Source organism: Triturus cristatus, chromosome 7 (assembly GCF_964204655.1).
Source record: "Triturus cristatus chromosome 7, aTriCri1.1, whole genome shotgun sequence".
Lineage (NCBI taxonomy): Eukaryota > Metazoa > Chordata > Amphibia > Caudata > Salamandridae > Triturus > Triturus cristatus.
In genome coordinates this window covers 349,677,434-349,693,176 of record NC_140590.1, presented here as the reverse complement: position 1 = coordinate 349,693,176, position 15,743 = coordinate 349,677,434, and the positions used below count along the sequence as shown (strand labels likewise).

At 39.3% G+C, this 15,743-nt stretch overlaps 1 protein-coding gene across 1 annotated transcript in view; it reads right to left on the bottom strand.

Annotated features, from left to right (window-relative positions):
• The window catches only part of LOC146809640 (cytoplasmic phosphatidylinositol transfer protein 1-like), a 265,715-nt gene that overhangs the window by 2,815 nt on the left and 247,157 nt on the right, over positions 1-15,743 (bottom strand). The window contains exons 8-9 of the mRNA XM_085616485.1: positions 10,786-10,849; positions 2,149-2,235 (exon numbers count right to left, since the gene is read on the bottom strand). Coding sequence (XP_085472611.1) covers positions 2,149-2,235; positions 10,786-10,849 — 151 coding nt within the window. The remainder of the gene's footprint in view (positions 1-2,148; positions 2,236-10,785; positions 10,850-15,743) is intronic.

Genomic DNA, 15,743 nt, shown 5'->3' with positions numbered 1-15,743 from the left:
TGGTGATCAGAGTGTGTAAAAGATCTTTTGATCCTTACGACTGCTTTGCAGTTCTTTTTCTAAATGTCATATTTTTCACAAGCCTTTTTGTAACATTACTGAAAGTGTTGGAATCGTGTATGTATGACACAAATATAGGTTTTATATTGTGGCAACAGATGGCCATTTTGGAGAAGCTGATCTTTCTCTGTTTAAATTCAACAGAGGTGCACCAAAGAGGCAAAGGGAGACGCACAGGTGGAACTACACTGTTGGAGAGGGACTTGTTCCTACATCTTAATTGCTCTCTTCTGTTGAAGAAGTCCCTTAGAAAAGGTTTCGATCATAGCAACCTGAATGTACAAGCATTCTTCACCCACAGGATTGCCATACTCTTTGTAGAAGAAGCTTCTATGAGAATCATGCTGTTGGTTATGGACATTTCTTACATTTCACCAGTAACTTTGGCAAAGAGTGAGAAAGTTGTTTTTCAGACATTTCTCTTTTGAGGGGCCAGGCAGAGTGATGCTGTGATCAGGCATTTTTCAGGATAACCCTGAATGATGAACATTGCATAAGCTGACACTGGAGATCATGAACAGATACTATATAAAGAGATTGATGACTGTCATGAGCAGAAGGGGAATTAGAGATAATGTACTGCTGTACATAATCAAGAGCTGATAGTGGCATATGACATTTTGTGGGATCTTTCAGGTGGCAAAATATTTCATAGGGTGATAGGGGCAATCAAGAGTCTATGAGATGATAAGAAGTAGGTAGAGGTCATGAGTTGCCACAGCTGCTCATGGGCAGATGTTGGACTATTTGATCCTAAGATGTTCTCCTGGATGTAATGAGTTATGTTTAAGCTGATGATTGATATCCTGAAATGGTGAAAAATGGTGAAAAATGCATGAGCAGCTGGAGCTTCTTTTAATGTCTGCTTTTGTGTTTTTACTGGCAGGAGTTTCCTTTTAAGCTGGTCTGAGAAATTAAGAGCCATTCAGAGAAAAGTCTGTGCTGGCAGGGGGATTATTGAGTTCTAAGCGCTAGGTATTATATTATGCAGTAGATGAAAAATTAATGAGGTGACCAGCGAGATATTAGCAAATACAAAACAATGAATTTCATGAGCTGCTGTCAATATTTGTGAACTTAATGGAGAATTTTGTGGTGTGCTATGACAGATTGGCATTCTCTCGGTACTTGAGCTGGTAAAGATGGTTTGATGAGCTGATGGCAGAAATCAAGTTAGCCATTGAGTAGTGCGATTAATAGGGAATTCTTGTGCTAATGTAGAAGATAAAAAGTTGCTGGGAGTTTGATTGGAAAAAACATCAAGAGCTATAAGGTGTGTATTAGCTAATGAGCTAAGACTGCTACACTAATAGTAGCCTACTGGATATTTTGGTGAGTAGGAAAATCTTGTAATTCATTCATGAGTTAATACATGAGTGCATAGATCTCTGGGGCTTTCAATACTTTGTGTACGACATTCATGGGCGTATATTATAGCAGTGCTTACTTGAAGGTTTTGGTTACCTGTTTCTAATGACCTGATTAAGTCTCACTGATATGTTGAAGTGGTTAAGAAGTTGTGAAACTGTATGAAGATTTTGATAACTTTTAATAAAGTGATTGTGAAAATCAAAATCCAATGGAGCACTGATTAGCTCATGGGCTTTTTATGGTATTCCTTAAATGATGGAAAGCTACACTATGATGGACCTGTTTATCAAAAAAATAGGGTGGTTGTAATTAAGAGCGGACTGTGACATTTTTGATTGTTTATGATTTCCATGAATGATTGGTAACATATGGAGTTATGTGTTAGTGGGTGAGATCATGGTTTCTGAGCATTATTTCTGAGCAGATCACAAATTTCATAAACAACTTGGAGTAGACCTATGGCAGTTCCTACCAGTCACATCTAACTTCCCCCTCTTTTCTTTTCCATTGGCCTTTCTTGATGCCCATGTTCTTTACAGCATTGTTACATAACTTGATTTCAACCTTTCCTTCCTTCCTTGATTAGTCTTATTGCCTCCTGCCTCATCTGTTTGATAGATGTCTCCACCTCCACCTCCACCTCCACCTCCTCTTCCTCTCCTCACACCCACTTGTATTGTCTTCACTCCTTCCCAGTTCTGGATCATCTTATTTCACCTGCAGGTGTTTTCTGAGACTTGACTTTGTTGTTTGTTTCCTCTTGAAGCAGCATCTCAAACCGCCGCACATCTTCCAAGGACATGCCTGAAACCAGAAAAGATGGACCTCAATTACACACCACATTCTAGTCCTAAGGGCACTGGATTGAGAGTGCCCAGGATGCCACATATGTTGGCAAGAACGGCAGTGCAATCCAGAGCACAAGCTATTGCATTGGGACCACACTATTCACATTTGCACAGAAACAAATGCATTGATCTGATGCAGGACCTAAATCCTGTCCTAAGTAAAAATCACAAACTCCCTAGTGAATATTCTGACCTTCAGCAATCAATGAGATTACAGCCCAAATATGAGGTCAACAATCTTAGGATGTTGAACTCACAAATTACCATGGCACCTCAAACCTTCCAAGTTGTCAAAAGTAGTATATTTTCTTAGGTTTGCTATTTTTGAATTCTTTGACAGTGTATTAGAAAGAAGGCAGACATTAAAAAAAAATCTTCACATTAAAAACACCTCACATTTACCTGACCAAATCCCCCTGTCCCCAACATTTATTAGATTGTGTATTTCGTTGCATATTTCCATGTGGACATTATAAATACATTTCAAATATATTGCAATATCAATGTACAGACTGCACCTACATAAGCATAAATAGAATAAATAGCACTAAACATCTTTTCATGCTTTTCCATTTGCTGTGCACACTTCCTTGCCGCTTGACCCCATCCTCAGACACAGTTTGACAAGAAGTGTCAGTAACTGAATCAATAAGCTTGACTCCAAGAAAATAACTAAGCCACCTGATTTCTGGTTTCAAATACACTCTACAACTATTAAGGTACAATTCACCAACTCAACAACGGAGCCAAACGTGCCTGGCCCTTAAAGAGTTCACACTAGTCCCTTGTCCTGAGGAGTCCTCAAATATACAGGAAGTCGAAATGCATTGACAGAACGTATCAAGGGAAATCGGACCACATAACCCAGAAAGAATTTGTGTCCTGCGACCATTCATCTGTGAAATCCCGGGACGGCCTAGACCAAAACTGCGTCCACAGCCTTGTGAAGGACATTCAAAGTGGGGTTTATAATAATCTGAGTACAATCCCCAATATGACTTTAAGAATATTGTACTGGTGTATATCGGACTGGTTTTCAAAAAATATTTCATACCCACCTTTTCCTTCTTTCGTGTAAATTGTTTTTGACCTGGGTCCGTTATTTGTACCTTTTCATTTGACATATTAATGAATGCATAAATGGACGTCATCTACAGCATATTATTGTTTTACTCTACTTACACACATTTTGCATATTGGTGAAGGTAATCACCTTATGGGTTTCTCCTTTTTGAGTGCACTAAACACCGTCCTAAGTTTTTAATGATAACAATATTCAATGGAAAAAAACAATGACAAAGAACAGAATTTGTGCTCTTACTTGTACGAAAGACATAAATACATTAATAAGTAAGATGACAAACTTTGTTTGTTGATTTAGCAGCATGATACAATAGATTGGTGTGGAAAGTACAGTGAATAATTGAAAAGTATAGGATGATAGCCATTATTCATTATATACAGCTTGATGAAGATTGGTTCAACCCTCAGCCTTTTTCCATGTGTTTCGCAAGTCTCTGTCGTTTAAGCCTGTCGTCTATTTGTCACACAGGGTTCTACAGGTTCTCATGCTATGTTTCACAAGTTCTCTTTTCTACCACTAACCAGTGTCAACCTTGGTCTTCCACTGCCAGCTTCTCCCAAATATATATCCGCTATGTACTGTGGCTCTTGATCATGGCTCAAGCTCAGGCTCTGATGGCTATGGTACAGCCCTGACATGGTAATGTTCCTCAGTTATCTGACTGACAAGCTGCAGTGCCTTCAAAATGCTGGAGCCAAGACACTGCTCCATCTCAAGGTTAATGACCATATGTCACAGCACAATCAGACCCCATTTCCGATCTAGTAGATTAACATACTATGAACCAGTGACAACTCTATGTTCAGTAACCTCAAAAATGTGGCCATGGTCGAGAACCTAGAACGGATGGACAAACTACTTCTGTCCAAACTGCCTAATCATCTCTGGAAATCCACTACAGGTTGAGGTGAGCACTGGATTTTTTTGACTGGATAATTCATCATGTAGATAGTATTTATGACCAACAAAATACTCTATAATTCATTTTTGTCTTTAGAAAAGGATATGTATAAAGGTCTTTATGTAATAATCTTGTTGCAGAGTTAATAACAGATTGCTCAAATGACCAGACATAGCTGGCAATTTGTACTGTATAAAAGTACTTTATACCCATGTGTTGTGCTCACAACAGTTGTTGAAATTAGATTACTGCACCTACAGAAATTCTCTCATGTGTCTCTCTTCCAGTTGAGATGTACGGCTTAAGGTAAATTTACACATGAGTGAATCTACGTGTGTAAATTTGCTCCTACAATTCATAGTAAATTCACTAATTACAGCTATTATTTATCTACGAGTGTAAATTTACTACTAAGGGCCTGATTCTGATGGGGTTAGGAAAGCATTCCCACCTAGGGCCCGATTACAATGCGGTTAGGAAGGCCTCCTAATGGCATTTGATCCTTCCGAATCGGATCAGGATCGTGTCTTCCCGACCGAGGCCCCAATTACGGTGCGGTTAGGAACATATGCTTCCACTGTAGTCAATGGGAGTCCAACCAAATCATATCTAGAAGCATCCGGATGTATCGTACTCGGTTCGTTGGACTCTCCCGATCAGAGTGGGTTGGAAATCATTTCCAAACCGATTCGGTCGGGAAGCTTTCCAACCCGCATCAGAGTTGGGCCCTAAATGTAGACTTATATGCTTCCATCCTCTGACTTTGGGGGTTGGTGCCTAATTTACAAGTATAAAGTTAGTACTAGTAACTTTTCAAAAGTAGGCAGAAATATATGCCACCAGGGCAGAGTTCCCCATAGCAAAGTATACGGAAAGTCTAAATGTTTATTAAACATAACAGAAAATATTAAAACCATTTTTATGCTAAATATTAATGTAAAATATAATTATATATTTATTTTAAATGCAGAGCAATTTTATTAAATGCTGCAGCACTGCTGAATTATTTTTGCATTAAATACTTGATTAATTTAAATATATTAAATTATTTTTTTTTTAAACTTTATAGGAAAAACTAGTAAAATAGCTATATTTATTTATTATGTAGTAAAACTTATTTCAGGTTATGTATAAAATTAAGTTACATTGATTTAATTATTTTTTAAATCAATTAAAGTTACATTTATTCCTAAATTCAAAAGGTATTTAAAATATTTAGGTAATTTCACAGGATCCCCTGATCATTTGATCCTGTGATGCAGAGTTTCCTAATTTTTCTTTTGTCAATGAATGCTTCCAGACTCCAAAACGAAGTGAAGCTCCCTGCAATAGAACGTGCAACGGCCAGGCACCAAGAGCCAGAGGACTCATAATGAGGGCATGACTACTGCAGACCCTATTGGATGAACGAGTTGAAAGATGTACACTGAGTCAGCTGCCCTGGACCTTTTACTGTCCTTAACAGGCTGTGACCAGAGAGGGGTTTCAATTGCTAGGGGCCAATGGACAAGGAAGAAAATACTTTCCATGCTCCGCCAGAGGTAAAGTAAAAACGCATTTCACTTCAAAACCAAATCCACAAGAAAGTGATAGAAGTTGCTTTTGTACAAGTTTCATTACCAGAACTGTATGTATTGGTCGATTTAAGATCTATCTGAATTGTTTTCTGTAGCAAGTCGATGGTAGTGGTACAAGTGTGTAATACGATTCCGCTGGTAGTGGTACAAGTGTGTAATAGGATTGTGCTGAATCTAACCTAATGTGGGGCCAGATTTACTATTCTTGCATGCTGCGCCATGCAGAAACAAAGGGGCATATCATCAAGGCCCCCGCGATAAAATTATTGACGCTTTAGCGTCCGTTTTCGGACGAAAAGCGGCGAGAATTGTATTGCACTATCATCAAGCAAGCGCTAAACTGCTTTAGCGCTTCCTTCCTAGCGTTAGCGGGCGTTTTCCATTACGCCTTGCATGTCAGCGATAGATATCGCTAATGACATGCAAGGTAGGCGTTCCTCACCTAAACGTAATGAAAACGGTCGCTAACACAACATTGCACTATTAGCACATCGGCCCATGACCAGCGAAGCGATAAAAAAATGAGCGATAACCGTGCTTATCGTGATTACTTTACGATTGGAAAAAAGTTTACTTAGGCATACTTTCAATGGGAGGTGGATTGTTGGGCTAAGAACACACTTGCATATTAGAAAGCTTTTTCTTATCGCAATTTTATTTCTCGCAGGATTTCTCCCGCTATAACCCCTATCGCTGGATTTCACATCGCCTGTTGGCGGCATGTTGATAATACGCCGCTAACAGGGCGATGTACTCCAGCAATAGAAAGCGATTAAAAAAACCGCGCTAAGGGCATTTTGCGATAGTTATCGCATTTGCTTGTTAATATGCCCCAAAGTTTGCTGTGCTGCGTTGCTCGAAAAGGAGTCAGTAGAAATGTGTCATTTCATATCACAAAATATGCACAAAAGATCCTTTTACAGGCATATTCCTCTTTCTATGTGTGCTGGAGACTGCTGTATTTGTGTCTAGTAATGGTGTTCGTTTCGATGCTCCATTTAAAAATGAAAATGCTATTTTAGTGGCGTTATGTAAAATGAATGAGCTTCTAATGTTCATAATACTGTGAATGTTTCATCTCAAGCATGGCCCATAATCTGTCCTTCCTGGCAGGCTAGTGATGTAGATTGTAATTTAACTGCTAACCTTATCAAAATCAGGTTGAATCCAAAGAAAAAGCTTTTCTGCATGCCACAATACCCAGTGCATCCCAAGGTGGAAAAAGTAATGCACCTGGCCAGTATGATAATGTTTTCGAATTCTTGGACCAGTGCAAATGTGACTCCATAGATCTGCCTAGAAAAGTAGACAAACAAGGGCATAAAGCCTCTGGATGAAAACTGCAATGTTGTTTACTCTTTTATGATATTTAATTCCCAACATTTCGGCTGGGAAGAGGCATCAGACTGAGGGTCGCTGTTCCTAAGCTACCCTGACCTGTTATCATCTCTCAGGTACGCGCTGCAAACAATGGGTGTAGGTGTAAGCTAACACTGTAAAACCATTTATGGTTTTGTGAAATAAGATACTCCTGAACCTTTGCCATGGTCCACAGAAGTGAACGAGCTTTTGTGTCTCTGAAAAATGCACCATCATCCACACCTGCTCTGTGTTTACCTGATAAACTCTTCATGTAGTACTGCCATGAGAGGTAGGGCTTTGCACTTGGAGTGGAGAGGGTCATGGTGATAAAAGGAAACTGACTGTTCATCTAGTTCTGAGGACTGACTCCATGTTTATGCCCTTTTGTGGCATCTGTTTATTTTATTGAAGAGTCTGAAAATATGGTAGTTGGGTCAACTATCACTGCTGCTGTTCTTCAGGCTGTAGCTGCTCTATTATTAATGACGAAAACTCAGCATCTTTCCATGAAGAGATTTGCAAATTATGTACTTTTGTTGCTCTCTGCTCTTGACATTACCCTGGCACGATGTTCTGTGCTGATCCCAGCTTTAATATCCTCATATTTCTTGATGAAAAACCACATGGCAGCATTCTCAACACTGCCCACTTTATCAACCCCTGTGTTGAACCTAAAGACACTCCTTTACTTTATTGTGATATTGTAGATGATGCAGATGGTTCTTTCCTCAGAAATAATGAAATGATGTTGGATGCTGCTTATGCTGTTTGCACAAGTCAGTGTTAACCACAGGTTCACTGCACAAGTGGCGGAACACATTGCTCTTACACATGCTTGTATTTTAGCTACCCAGAAAACTATAACCTATTTCACCAACTCAGATTTTGTGTTTGGTATTGCCCATGATCATGGGCTTTTTTGGGTGCAGCAAGGATTTCTCAAATCTGCATGGACCTTACTCAATGGGTCCAATGTCAATGGTTTGATTGGTGCACTCCAGATATTCCTTAATGTAGCTGTTTCTAAGTGTGCTGTCCATCAATCTGCCCAAGATGTTGCATCACCCTTAGGATATTGCTCCCATGTAGAGGTGGGTGATAAATTCTGCTCCGTCTGCAGAGTTCTCAGAGTTTTGCCCACACAAAATTCAGCTAACCGCAGTGTGGCTGAGTTTCTTCCCACGTACAACTAGCCAACAGTAATAAGGTGAGCAAGAATTGGTGTCTACGAGCTAGGTTTTCTCTATGCGGGCGGTCGCAACCATTCGTGGTGAGAAAGCTGCCGCTCGAGTAGAAAATCTGCTCGAGCAGCAGCAAAGAAGCAGTGCCCTCAGGCACGCTGCACGGTGCAGTTTGTGCTGATTTTGTCGCGCAGAACAAGCTCCCGGCGCTAAAAATCAGTGCGAGCAGCGCAATGTGCTGATTCTACCAGATCACGGAACTCCGCCGACTTTCGCGGAGTTTTCATGGAACTCCGCACAATTCCATGAAGTGAAACTCAGTGAGTTCCACCCACTTCTACTCCCAATCTGACCAGCTTATAGCATGGTATTTCCACATCAGTATGATCGTGCTCTTGATACTCATTAATTTGCACCTTATTTCCCTAGCACTGCTCAACAGGACTGCTGTGTGTGTTATATGTCAAGTTTACATTGTTATTGAAGATGTCAAAACTACCACGGTTGCCCATCCTGCACCTATTAGTCTTTTTGTCCATGAATGAACTTTCTTCATCCATATATTTTATGCTTGTATTCTGGTTCTAGTATATATGTTCCTTGACTGGAATATTGTTTACCCCTATGCCTGTGCTGATGCTATCACTGTTAAGAGACTTTACTATTTGTTTTGGGATATCACTCAAGATTGGAAGTGACACAGGCACTCACCTAGTATACTCTGTAGTTCAGAATCTATGAAAAGCTCCACAGATCTAACAACATTTTTACTGAGTCATCGTGATCCTCAGGAAAAGGGATGAGTATGCTCTAAATTAGCAAATAGATCTGCCTGTCAACAATAGTAATTTGCTGCAAGATTCTGCACTGTTTTCCTTTTCTACAGCAAGTAATTACTGAGAAGAACATGCACAATATATCTTGAGAATACAGGGCAGACTATAGGACAACACAGGTCTCTGTCGGAGCACAATTTACGCCAGATGTCAGTAATGATTTCATTGAATAAACGGGGTAGAATACCACAATATGAATTTAGAAGTAAAGCCAGACAAATCTGACTAATTCCAGCTCATCATTATTCAGTCTTAGTCAGATTATTCATCTTTGTTTAGTACTAAAAAACAGGATTACCACACACCATACCATTTACTTAAAATTTGCAACAGAGTCTAAAATGCCACACGCGTCAGAACATAATGTGGCCGCAAAAAATAAATTATATATATGTCACTTTGGGCCACATGTATCAAAGTTTTTTGCATTTGCAAACAGTGCGATTTGTGAATATCAGCCATTTGCGAATGTAAAGTAGCCTTTCGTGATGTATGAAAGGCTTTGTAGTCGCTATTTTAGGTAATGGCAAAAAATTGTGATTACCTAAAATTGCGACTACAAATAGGGAATGGCACATTGCGATTCCCTTAGCACATGTATGAAAGATTTTCCAAATGCAAACTGCATTTAGGAAAATGCAATTACCATCAACTTCAAGTTGGTGGTAACCATGAGCAAACTTTGAAAAATGCATAAAACTGAGTTTTTTCCAAAGTGTGTGTGCTTCACATGTGCAGATTTAATTTTTGGGGGTTGCTTCAGGGTGGCCTTAGGCCCCCGGGCACTCCTGGGCATTACCTAATTCGCGATTACCAGCTAGGAAATCGCAAAATAGCTAATGCAAAACCATTCACACCTATGGGCCTTTCACCCCATAGGAACGAATAGAGTAATAGTACCTAATAGCGATTCGCTATTTACAGAATTGCTATTAAGTAATATCTAGGAATCGCAATATCTTTGGCGATTCTTTACATACATAGCATTTTGTCAATAGTGATCTGGTAAAAATCGATATTTGGTAATCGCAAACTGTCTTATTTGATACATGTGGCCCCATGTGACTAACATAGAACATGACCTTATTTTGAATATTGTGTGACTACAGGGAGGTGCCTCCATGCCATGGCAAAAGTACTTTTTTAACCCAAACTATGGGTAAACGATATGAAGGTTGCCCACAGGGATTGTCAGCTCTGATCTTGAGGTGCTCTGTGTTTTAGCACTCACAATGCCAATCGCAATTAGCTTGCTCAGGTGAAAACTGTTCGCATTGTTGTAACTCTTGAAGGCCATTTCACCAGTTCTCATGAGTGTGGCTAGTCACCTGCTCATTTTGATACTAGAAACCCTTATGGACTAGAGTATATATTTGAGTCTTGCCTGTACTCAGAGCTTGATTCTATCTATGGTGTCAGGAGAGCCCCATATCAGTTGATCCTTTGATGCACAGATTATAATTTTATCTTTATTCAATAAACACTTTCAGGCTTAACATAAGCATGAGGTCAAGCTTTCTTGAACACCTGTTTTTATTAAAATTCATAGAAATATGTCCACTTACCGTACCACTCATCCATCCATGCCACAGCTTGTCGGTGTCCCACCAGTAAAATGTCTTTAATATTCTGGAGGGTTGAGAGAAAAGAAAAGATTAATATTTGCCTAAAATGTTTATCCTTGTATGTTTCTTGTCTCTGTACATCTATTTAGCACCTCACACAGATAAAGGTAAAATATATTATTGCACTTCAGTAGCAAAGAGTGAGTTATCGACAGATTAAGGGCTGTGAGCCATTCTTGTGGAACATGTGGGTTTAGATGGGCTGATCAATTATTTGTATTTAGACAAAGGTTTTGAACTGTGAAAATTTACGGAAGGGACGGATCTCAGTCTGACAGCCAGGGGAAGTTTGCTCAAGAGTATAGGTTAATTAAATGAGAAGTATTATTGGCCTGCCTTGTGTTTGTTACATTTCTGGACTCTTAGCTGGGCTATGACTGGAGTCATTCTGCCGTGATGGTGACAGACAACTTTTTGGCCAAGTTTCCTTCCTTCTTTACAGCATCAGATCTTGAAGATGAGAGACTTGTAGGTGGAGATCCATTGTATAGGGAAATATTAAACAGTTAATTAAATAGTATTTTAAATACATTTTATATATTTATGTTAAATGTAGGACAAGATCAAAAAATGCTACAGCCCTCGCAACATAACTTTTAATTAAATATGTAATTAATGTATAGAATTTTTTTAAATTTTGTTAAAAAAGATTTAATTAAAAACCCCACTTAAACTAAAATGATTAAATGTATTTAATAATATTAAAAAGTGATAACAATTATGTATAGAATTAATGTAGTTGTTTAAAAAATGAAGCTGCATTTTTACATAAAAAGGTTATTAAAGTATTTTGTAACAATTTGTTTTATATAACTCTTTTTAAATTAGATTAAATGTGTGTATATTTTTAAAGTAGAACTAAGCAATTCTATTTTATCAGTATTTCCTATGTTGTTCTTTTTTAAGTCCCTCTCTCTTAATTTCAATGGGAGTGTGTGGCCATTTGTTTTACTGGTTTTACTCCAGGGCTGGGCTGGAGAACCTATACTACTGTTTTGTTGCTTTTGGGTTATAGTAACTTTAGATGTGTAGCATGTGAAAATCAATTGGCTCACTATTTTGTTGATGGGTGTCTGTATTATCATGTCTCTCTCTAAATCGTTCCTTAACCATCCCTAATTCCCTCCTTGCTCCTCCCTAAACCCCTTCTATTTTGTAGATGATATTCCACATTTTCCAACCACTCCCATTAGCCCCTCCCATATTTACAACTAAGGGGTCGATTACAATGAGTGTCAGAGAGCCTCCGACCTCAGAATGGAGGCTTTCCGAACACTCATCGTCTATTTCACTTCCGTCCGCCTAATTACAATCTAAGTGGTTGGAATTGAAACAGGCCGGTCATTCCGGCTGGATTCCGAAGGGCTTAAGGAGCCGTCAGCCAGTCGGAGAACGGCACGTAATCCCAATGGATGGCATAAGCTCCCATTGAGAAATGGGAGTATGCGACTGATGGAGCGGGTAGAACGAAATTTTGTATACCCCCCTATTCTGAATGAATATACTAATTAAATAATCTATTAATTGTAATATTACTAAATAAGTTTGCTTAGTTTTAATCAACATTACTAATATATGAAATATACGTGGGATTTGCATTTCGCATGGCCAATTAATTTTTATAACTAAAATATGTACGCATACTAACAGTAGTATATGTAGTAAATAGAATACTGCATGATATATGTTGCTTTAGTTACGTTTTCAGTATGTTGCAACAGATGACATCAAATGGGTGAATATAAACGCTTTGAATGTCGCTATACGCTAGATAATTACAAGCACATAGAGGGATTAGTATGGGGTTAACATTTTATTCATTATTTCTATGTATTAATTACTTTTATGAGTTTGTTTCGCTTAAGTTGTCCTTTAGGCCTAAAAACAAGATGGCCGCCAACGTAAAACGACGTGATGGCCACCATTCCACGAGGTTTTCGGGCGAAGTGAGACTGCACATCGGCTTGTTCTTGTGGCCTCGTCATGACCCTTGCCACGCTGGACACGAACAAGGCCACAGTGGGAAGTCATCCAAGTATTAAAACAAAGGACATTTACAAGAAACCGGATAAATCCAAAACTATTACGTAACCCCTTGAACTGTATGAAACCTCACCGGACGATCCCAACCGACCAATAAGAAGTGCCCAAACTGTAAAAAGTTACATCTTGACATTACTTTTATTATAAAAATGACGGTAGAATAGAGAGGTTGTTGCTGTACTTTCCCTTTCCTTTTTGCTGACGGAGACGACGGTGACGCTACGTGACTGCTGCGTTCCTGAATCTTTGACAGACTGAATGCTGCCCATTTCCTTGATGAACTGCGAACTTTATAAAATTTATGGGCACTGATAGATGCTTGCACGTCTCTGGTCCTTGTCCATTCTTGGGACTGTAGCGTGCTGCATGAAGACCTTTTACATTCCGACTGATTGATAGCTAATTTGATGACTTAGAGGACGCCCGATAGCCAGTTTAGGTAAATATGGTGTTCTGTGATTTATATGAAAATTTAATAAATTTACTAGATGTAAACTAATCTCTTTGCGATAAATAGATAAACAAATATTGTTTAACAAGCAAATGCGTTTGTGAATTATTGAAGAGGGAAGATAAAGATCCTAAAATGTGTTTTTAGCTGGTTTTAAATCACCAATTACTAATCCAAATAAATGATCCATTGATCACGTGGGAGGAGTATCTAGATGTTTAGGATTGAGATCTGTGGTTGTAAGGATATTAGTGTATAGATATGTAATATAACTTTTCTTCCTATAGGTTATAAGATATTCCTTTCATGTCAGCGCATGGAACATTCATCTCTCCTGTAAGTGCAGACCAGTGAAGAGTGATGTGTGAATGTTGGTGTTATAGGCCCCACCAATGACTGCATGAGAGAAAGTGTCTGAGTGATATTTGGTCTGTGAAGAAGGGAGGATATTTGGTACGGGTTTTGTCCGGTTCCCCGTTACCTAAGTTTCCGAGCTGCAACAGTTTTTCTGGTAGCAGAGTTATGGTTTTTATTGTTTTGGTTTGGTGATTATTGCTTGTAAATTGCTTTATTGATTATTGATTAGTATTGATTTATGTATTACCACTCTCTGGTGAGTCGCGTCAGGTTTTATGTTGTTTGCACGGCTTCTGGGATGTAGGAAGTCGGAAGTTTGTAACAGTTCCGTAGTAGAGCAGAGGTAAGCTCTGTTCTCGGGAAAGACGGAACTGTTGTTGCCCTGTAGGTACACTGGGGAAACGTGTAACGATTGAAGTTGCACGACGCATTGTCTGGGTTCGATTCAGTGACATCGTCGTGTGTTGCCATTAGAAATATATCTTGTATAAAAGAAGTGTATGGTAGCGAAGGTCACCTGTGAAATTTTGGCCTTAGGTACCAGGAGTCCAGAAGGAGCTCTGATAACGCTCATCATTGGAAAGGTAATAGGTGTTCCCCAAGCTTGCTAGAAGGATAAAGTAGAAGGAAGCGCTACTTTATTAACGTGTGTCATAATTCTGTAGTGGGACAGACTGTTTGCTGTTCTCGGGAAAGACAGAATTCTGTGTGAATGAACTACATTTTTCCGTATGAAAGCGCGTGAATGAAATAGCATTCGGGTTAATTGCGAAACTCTGGTTTTATTTCTCAGGAGCATTGGGTCTCTTTTCTGGAGAAACAGTTAGCTAATGTAGAGGTAAAGGTAGAGGGAGGTGCTACTTTATCAACGGAGGTAACGATTCCGTAGTAGGGCAGAAGTAAGCGCTGCGCTCTGGAAAGACGGAATTCTTGTGAAAAAGGTCATTAACTATTAACTATTCTTTGGTTAGCGAAGCGGACAATGGTGGCGTTTTTATGTCGTTACTAACAGATTTGTAAAGAAAAAACTTAAGAAAAGTTACTGAAATTTTTTTGTAAAGGAGGGGTCAACAGGAGCAGGAGCTGCGACAGCGAGAAAGCGGAGGTCAGAAAAGCCGCGCTGGGATTGGCTAGTCAGTGAGAAACGTAGACGCCCTTGAGTGATGCACTAGTGTATGCTGCGCTAGGAGTGGAGAATTACAGGTTGACGTAGACGTTGCTGATTGGTGCATAAGTGTGAGACGCGCTGGGTTTGGAGAATTGCAGAAGTGACATAGACGCTCCGGATTGGTGCGTTAGTGTGAGTCGCGCTACGATTGGTTAGAACAACAGAACAGTCGAAAGAGAAAAACTAGCGATACACGAAAGACAAAATGATGTATTACGATCCACCAGAAAAGGAGAAAAAGTCCTGGTTTGGGAAAATTAAGAAATTGTTTGAAAAGGACAAACCGATTGCGACTAGGGAAGGACAGTTACTTCCCCCACCGAAAACTTCTGCATCCTTTATGGTTGCGAAATACGGATATCATACTTGTATTTGGTTAGACAATTGGGTGAAAAACACAAAGAATGACGGAGTTTTGGCATTTCCAGAGCATGGTTCGTTTAATCTAGCGGTTTTGAGAAATTTGAGAGAGAAAATGATGAATCTAGAACCAAGATCTAGACCAACACAGTTTGAAGCACTGACAGAATGGGAAGATGAAATGCATGACAGAGAAAGACAGAGGAGTGGCGGAAGATACAGATACATGTTTGGTAGATATGGGCATGAAAATCATGATGACAGAATGAGGAGGTGGCGGAATGCAAGTATGACTGAAGGTTTATTTCCTGTAAGAAATGCTGAAGAAGTTGGAGGTAGAAAATGTACGGAAAAGAGAGACATAATATAGAATCAGGAGGGTATGGAGTGCATGAATCGGAGGATGATGTTCTTAATGACATGTTTTATAAAAAATCCCCCCCGTATCAATCAGAATCTGAAATATTGACACCAAGTGCCCCAATGAGAGAAACTTTGCGAATCATTAAAACTAAACCA